This window comes from Ixodes scapularis, unplaced genomic scaffold (assembly GCF_016920785.2).
Source record: "Ixodes scapularis isolate PalLabHiFi unplaced genomic scaffold, ASM1692078v2 PGA_scaffold2__306_contigs__length_199485367, whole genome shotgun sequence".
In the NCBI taxonomy this organism is placed as follows: domain Eukaryota; kingdom Metazoa; phylum Arthropoda; class Arachnida; order Ixodida; family Ixodidae; genus Ixodes; species Ixodes scapularis.
This window is the reverse complement of record NW_024609857.1, coordinates 114,097,783-114,105,777: the sequence shown is the minus strand read 5'-3', so window position 1 is coordinate 114,105,777 and position 7,995 is coordinate 114,097,783. Positions and strand designations below refer to the sequence as shown.

The 7,995-nt window shown below is 45.5% G+C and overlaps 1 protein-coding gene across 1 annotated transcript; it reads left to right on the top strand.

Moving 5' to 3' along the window:
* Positions 1-6,292: 6,292 nt before the first annotated feature.
* On the top strand, positions 6,293-7,479 carry LOC115322086 (the record flags this gene model as incomplete). Its single annotated transcript, XM_029982409.4, has 1 exon — positions 6,293-7,479. A coding segment is annotated over one exon (1,146 nt), but the record flags the coding sequence as incomplete, so codon positions are not given.
* Between the last annotated feature and the right edge of the window lie 516 nt (positions 7,480-7,995).

Sequence of the window (7,995 nt, the reverse complement as noted above, 5' to 3'; positions counted from 1 at the left end):
AAATGATGTAGTTCATAACAGGGGTTATTTTAACACGTAATGTGTGTAAACAATAAATGAAACATACAAAATTGTTACCGTCATTGTTTATTGTCAGTTGCAGTGAAGGTACAGTCGGCTGGTAATCATGCGCTTGTCGCCAGAGGAGTGCGCTGAATGAAAGAGGCTGCATGTCACGGGCCTAGGAAATTTTCTTCACACTTCTCATGCAGCTTGTGATGCAAGTCGACCATGCACCCGAGAAGGCAAGTCCTTCATTACAGCACCTGTAAAGAGAATCGACACCACAGTAGAATGACAGGGTAAATCAATACCAGGTGGACGTGACAATCCAGAAATTCCAAACTGGGGTGAGGGGCATGAGACAAGCAGCCCATGTAAAAGGAAATTTTTTTGTAGCTAATGCACTAATTGTCTTTATTTTATTTTCAATCTGGAAACTATATCAAAACAAGAATCCCTAAGGGACACACCTGTAACAACACACTGGATGACCAAGGGGCGAAAATGGTCCAGTTATCTCATAATCAAGGTCAGCTATTTGTATGAAAAAGGCCCACTTCAGAGAAAGGCTTGTGGAAATCATCTATTTTAATTCAAAAGGGCATGTCGAGAGACGGGCGAGCTTGGCAGAGTAGTTGGCATGTTGGTTAACACTGACTCTTGTTACGATAGGTGTGCAGTCCCCGATATCCACATTCAGCATTTTTAGGTAAACATAGCGATTCATTAGCATTACTGAGACAATGACAAATCATATCCTTGACGTATACAGCTCACCGTTGTACACATACTAATGAGATTGGGTAGACACAGGTAAACATGTAATGCATTGCAGAGTATGACACCCCGGTTCCCACATAATGGCAACTTGACGACTAAAAGTCATCTGCAGACTTCATGAAATAAAAAATAGCGACTTACACAAAAACTAGTATATATTATCAGCGTCCACCATCAAACTCACATTGAGTGTTCTCCATCGGCATGCCCCATAGCCCTTGAAAATGCCCGCAAGCCTCACTTACTTTAAGCATATGACATCCCATGAGATGAAACATTCCCTCGTTATCATCATTAAGATGTCTACAGGTGCGAACAGTTCAGGAATATCAATTGAAAGATACCAAATCAGTAGTGAGGTAGTGTACAGTGGCTGGTAGATGCAGGTTAATATGTATGGGACATCTATTTTCTAAGTGATATTGTTTATCTGGTCAATTTTCTTCACATACCCATCACATACTGGGACAAGGTTCTCAATACAGTGGAAAACAGGAAGGAGGAGTGAGTTCCAGATTTAGTTTTGCACAAGTTATGTGGCAACTGACTTCATCCTCTTAGAATTTATTAGAGTACATCTGGGTGTAATGATGTCTAGCCCGACAATACTGCCAGGAGCACATGTCCCAAAACCTTTAGAAACGGGTAGAGGAAGTTTTAATCATAATTTCCGTATTGCGATGAGAGCTGCTCACACTGAGAATTGATGTGAGCAGTGTCGGCCATCCCTCTGTCTGAAATATCTATGCGTCAGCCACCCCCTATCAGAAAAAGTTTTAGCTGAGCGCTTTTTGCGGCCCGCTCAGCTCAGCCACGGGAAATTAACCAGGCATGCACGTAACGCTCAGTCGGCAGTGGCCATAGGGGTGCAGGAATTGTCTTCTCCATCGGCATCTGCGCTCCGGTTGGTCGTTGCTGACTGAGCGTTGTGTGCATGCAGGTGCTTTCCTTTTGAGTGGAGCAGGTCTAACAATGCTCAGATAAAACTATCTAATGTCTATGTCACAGCCTCAACAGCCAAACGAGCAGTCTTCTTCCTCGCTTGCACAATAGACCAAAATTGCACTGCATACTGCTTTAGAGGCTTGTTGGCATGTTTCACACTCACTCTCTGCAGACAGCTAGGACGATCGGTAAGCGAGGGGAAAAAAAGTGTGAACAGATATCATGCATGCCAAAAGAAAACATCAATGGGACTACACGAGACTGCATTAAAGTTGCCAATTGGGCGCGTTTTATACTGCACAGCCACTGGCTGAATCACATAAGTGTCACACTTGCCGAGCTTGAAGTACAGTCGTGATCTTTACGAGTGTGAACAAGCGATCGTCGACTATTCAGTACTGGGAGCATCATGCACTTGCGGACTTGCTCTCCTTTTAAAATGCCTTGCGAACCAAGCATGGTAAGTCATCTGATAAGGAGAGGACGTCACCACGGACAGCACTGAGCAGTTGATAATCACCTGCTTACCTTCATATGGATCAAGTCTCTACTTGGCCAAAGTAGGCAGTATGTGTGCAGCAGAAACGGCTGTACTGAAATCTCAAAAGGATGAAAGATCAGAACAGGCTTGGTGAGGTTTCACGTTGCAAGTATGCCCATGCAAATTTCACTTTCCAAAACATAAACACGCATTTCAAATTGTCATCCAGGACAAGCTGCTATTACACAGCTGTATATATAAGGCAGCTTACCATCAACAACCTTCGCAGACTGCCATGGACCTGATCCTCGGCTTGGCTGATGATGCAGGAACGAATTGGCCTAGTCGATGCTAGCTTCCGTTCGGCAAGGGCTGCACTGAGTATAAAGATGAAAAAAGTGTTGTAGATTATATGAAACAAACAAAAGCAATCCTAGCATCCACAATTCGCTAGAGGCACTGAAAACAAAAATAAGAGGTCGGGTCAATTATTTTAATGCAATATACTTCGGACACATACCATGACTGCAGGTAAGATATTTGCTGCCTTCAATCTAGATCTGCTTGAAAATTTACAAGCCAAATAACAAATATTTTATAAGCTGAAATATATTTTGCTGGAACTACAAAATCTGAAGACTATCTCTGCAAATATGGTGCTATCTAGTACATCAGAGATGAGTAGAATTGGATTACAGCGTCCCCCTTACAAAGATTGAAGCAAAACAAGTATAGAATCTGCCGTGCCACTACAGTAAAACCTCGTTAATTCGGATCTCATGGGACCGGCAAAAATGTCCGAATTAACCGAAAGTAGAAATATCGAAAGGACAAAGAAAGCTGCGCGAAAACGTTGCCCTGTGACACACCTTTATTTTGAGAAAAAATCTGTTATTACCGCCTGCTTTCTGGACGACACTTGGGCGAAGACGGCAACTTTCCTTAGCGCGGTCGAGTGCTCCACCGCACTCGCACTGTCGGAGCTACGCATCCCGTGCGCTGACAATGTAGCACAGCAAGGCCTCTTCTCGTTTCGGGTGCACCACCTTCCAAGGCCGCTTTCTTTTCGCGTTGAACTTCTCGCTCTCAAAAGCCCGTAGGATATCGGCCAAAATTTTTACGTACGTGGCCAAAGTGCTTCTCTTGACGTCGTAACTTTCCATAAGTTGTCGAAAGACGCCGCCCTCCAAGGCCCTCAGTATTTCCACTTTCGTCGCTAAATTCTTAGCCTAGTACAGCTGCAACGGAAAACGAGTAGCACAACTGACCAGTAATCGGGGCGGCGAAATCGCGACACCCGGCGCCATTTTTCCCGAGCGCCGATAGCGAAAGTGCCAGTCACGTTGCATTTTACAATGCGGGGGTGGCCGACGAAAAATTGAGGGATAGGATAGTTGTTAAAATGGCGGGCTTTAGGATCCCCGCGTTGAGGCATAAAACGTGACTGTCACTCTCGCTATTGGCACGCTCGGGAACAATAGCCCCGCGTGTCGCGATTTTGCCATTCCGGTCGTCGGTCACTTGTGCTACCCTTTTTCGGTTGCAGCAATGCTTCTGCCGCTTCCTTGCCAGGAGAGTAACGCGCTGAAGCACGGCGATCCAGAGCAAAACTGGTGCGAAACACGGAGAACCGAAAAACCATGGGAAAACCGGAAAAATCAAGTGCGCACTTCGGATGGATATCGGTTATACCTTTTGGAACAGACGGTAGATAGCGCCACCTGCCGAATTCGTCCGAATTTACGATAGTGCGCCGCGTTCCCTCTGAATTAATGAGCGTTTGCTGCCATTGACTAATACATACGTTTGACGGGACCGAATCGGCAGTTCAAATTATCCAAATTTCCCAATTAGCGGGGGTTGAATTAACGAGGTTTTACTGTACAACAGAAACGACTCTACTGTGATTTCGTGGGGATCAGAGTTCGGAACAGGCATGAAGGATTTGGCACGAGAAATATGCCAATGTCATTATTCATTTTTGCAACATTAAAATGACTCTGAAAGTGCGACCAGCTGCAGGGTGTATTAACGCAAATCTTGCGAGTGCTGAATTGTAGGCACAGTGCCCTGGTTGTGTTCATGTGCGATATATGACCAAATACCATAGAGACCAATACTGCAAACCTCATCAAAAACCAATAAGTGCGGTGGCGAACGGCATGAGTGGCGCTGTTCACCTCTCTTGCCGTTCATTTGTGTTTGTGTGTTGCCACTTCCAATGGGAAGGCTTGAGCCATTATTGGGAACACTAAATAAACAAATAAAAATGCAAACACAACACACACAGCAATACTGGCAGCAAGTCGAGACGCACTTCTGTTGTAAACTCAGCATTCCACTTACGAATGGGATGCGCAATTGCCCTAGAGGATTTCGTTCCACGTGAATGGCATCGGAATTGCTAAAGGCCAGTCCATAAACACAGTCTGTGTTAAAAACAATACTATCAGCAATAAGTTGCTATTATATTGCTCAATATATAGAGCACCTTACCATGAACAGCCTTGGCAGTCTTCCATGAAGCCTGGCCTTCAGCAGAGGAAGCTGTCATTCTGTGTCGCCTCAGGACACTCGAATCAGAATGGCGAAAGTGAATGCCAACTTCTACTCGGTAAGGACTGCAGTAAGTATAAACATGAAAACACAGATTAGAATATACGATAAAAAATATCATGGACCAACGTGAAAAAAGTGCACAAAAAGACAAGGACAAAAGGACAGGAACACATAGGACGCAGACTGGTGCACACTCACAACTTGATCTATTGAACATAAAAGAAAAAGGATCAGAGAAATCAGAAAGGCTGTGTTCGGAGAATGCGAGCTTCAGAAACCAGGGCGTGAGCAAAAGATGTCAGCTAGATTGTTTTACAGACACTTTGGAATTAACAACAGCCTTTCCATGTAATAAGGTGGTGAGTTCATTCTGATTGAACATCCTGAAAAGTAACAAACAAAAAAGAAGAAATAAAAGAGAGGAATACATACACTACATACGAGTGTAGACTCCCAACTCACAAATTGGAGAAGAAAAGAAAAAGAATGCGAAAGGTGCTTTAGCAAAAGTTCGAACAGGTCCAAGTGGAATGTGCTAACTCCCACCCATATGCATAAGACTGTAAACACAATTTTCTTGGCAGCTCAGGTAACAGACGGATGTGCGGACACATTGGTCGCTCATACTAAGAATAATAAAGGCCTAAAATAATCCCCTTGTATGGTTTTCAAGCGCTGCCGCTGCCCAAGCGCTGCCGCGGTTCCCCCCCCCCCCCCCCCCTCCATCTCCCCAAAAGTTCCGCCGCTACTGATGGACCTCGAGCGAGTATGCAGCCTATTTGTGAGCGAAGAAAAACAGCCTCGCATTACCCCATTCGCGCACAATTAGTAATACTGGTAAAAGCAAGCGATCTAGACAATAACAAGGATTTTGAACGGAGGAAAGAATAATCTAGCCCTAACTGACAAAGAAAGGAACTTACTTTGGAACGATCGTACCATGATCTTGGCTGTTGAGCAGATTTGACGTAGTTCCACGGCTCACAGTCGCTTCCTTCTTGTTTAGACACATTTGAAACTAAGATAAACTCCACGCATCACGACTAATCGGTGAATTGACCTGAAGACAGAGATATGAAAACCCACACGCCCGGCCAAACGTGCAAAAAAGGGCTGTGGATTGGATTGGATTGCATTTGTTGGCTCTAATGGATATCTAGCGACTTTACGGAAACTATCTTCAACACGCTTGCAATAAAACGACCAGCAATGCAAATTAAAAAAAAAAATTAGTATACACAGTAATAATAACTTATTTAGCATGTAAACATTGCCACAATAATATAAATGCGTCCTGAACACGTAGCAAAAAATTAAATACAAAACTAAGCGCACAATGTATCCAACCGACTTCAGCAGACGTGTAATCTTTTAAAACATCAGATTCTGTATGTCGGTTTAGCGTTGGAGGAAGAAAAAGACGCCGTTGCGAACGACCGTGGAAAAATGCTCTCTGGTGGAAACACCGCATCGGCCACTGGCCGAGTTATTTCTAAGTCTTCGGACGTCGTCTCCAACGAATATAAGGTCATACTTCCACGTCTGCCAACCGGCAACATCGTCCTCAACTCCGTATTTCTCCACGCCGATCTGACTGCTAGGCCATACACGGCCCCGGACTTTCGAGACGCCATCAAAGATGTTATCGACCTGAAAGATGTCAAAGCCACCGGACAATTTCAGATGAGTCATGTGTGGATGGTGACCTGCGTCAACGCCCTCGCCAAAGAGAAGCTTTGCAGTCGTGGTGAGTTGGTCGTGAAAGGCAAGAAATGCCTTGTCCTTGACCCGGACACCCGGGACCTCAAGATCAAGCTTATTTGGCTTCCGGACTACCTCGAAGATAGGCGTATCATCGAAGCTTTGGCGCCTTACGGCACAGTCCGTAACATCAGCCGAGAGAAGTGGCGGTGCCCCGGCATGGAGCACATGGACACCCTCAACAGGGAAGTTAACATTACCCTGCATGAAGGAATCACCACGGAGAGAATTCCATTCCTACTTAAAGTGTATGGATGTCAATCGCTCATCCTTATTCCAGGAAGACCCCCCTTGTGCCTCAGGTGCAACAGGGTAGGACACGTCCGCCGACAGTGCAGAACACCGCGCTGCTCGGAATGTAAACGCTACGGACACACCGCAGACGACTGCGTCACAACTTATGCAAGCAAGCTTCGCGGAACGATATCCCAGGACGAAGAGGAACGGTCTGAGCTCCTGATGGATGTCTCGGAGGTTGTCGATGCTTCCGGGCACACACCACCCGCAGAAGCTTTTAAGAGCCAAGCCGAAAGTGACCTTCCAGCAGCAGTGACAGACCCCCAAACCACGGAAAACGATCCAGAACTCCTCCCTGAACCATCCCCCCCACCTGACGATGATGACGACAACTCGTCTACAACCACGGTCGTCGGCGAGGATGCTACAGCAAGTGGAGACGACACCACCACCACCTTTGAGGTAGCACCAACGACCATCGGGTTGGATGCAGACGCGCTGAAGCCGCAAGATCTTTCAGAAGGACTCGGCTATCAGTCTGACACTGTTGTAGCTGATGAAGGGGCTGTTGCAAAATCGAGAACAGATAGAAAACAGGTAGGAACCAGACACCAGCCGTATCGAAAACAAAGTAGCCATAAGACGCTTGAAGATGGTCATGAGGGGCTTTAGCTCACCCTAATGCCCCTCATAAAATCCGCCCTGCCTTTGCATTTTTTAACGTTAAATGTAAGGGGCTTAAGGTCTAAAAGGAAACAGTACCAACTTCTAAGGCTCTTGAATCACGAGCATATTGACATAGCCGTAATACAAGAAACGAAATTGTCATCAGATGAAGACGTGGCGGAGGCTTTAGAGCCTTTTCGGAAGGACTTCGAAATATGTGTGAGTCAAGCAGTAGGCCTTTCTGCCGGTTGTTTTCTGTTTCTTCGTAAAAAGCTTGGCTATTCGTCTGTTTCCTTGACCAGAGACCAGGAAGGGCGTCTCATTTTATGTGACCTTTCTTTAAGACAGATCAACTGGCGTTTTATTTGTATATATGCTCCTAATACGGTGAATGGAAGGACTTCTTACTTCCAGTTTCTAGCAGATTTTTTGAACACCGACAAAAAGTTGTACTAACGGGAGATTTTAATTGTGTCTGTAGCGCAGAAGACCGTGCGCTACAGCAGACACGGTATGACAAAAGCTCTGCGTTACTCATTGACATACTCCAGGAGCGCAACCTT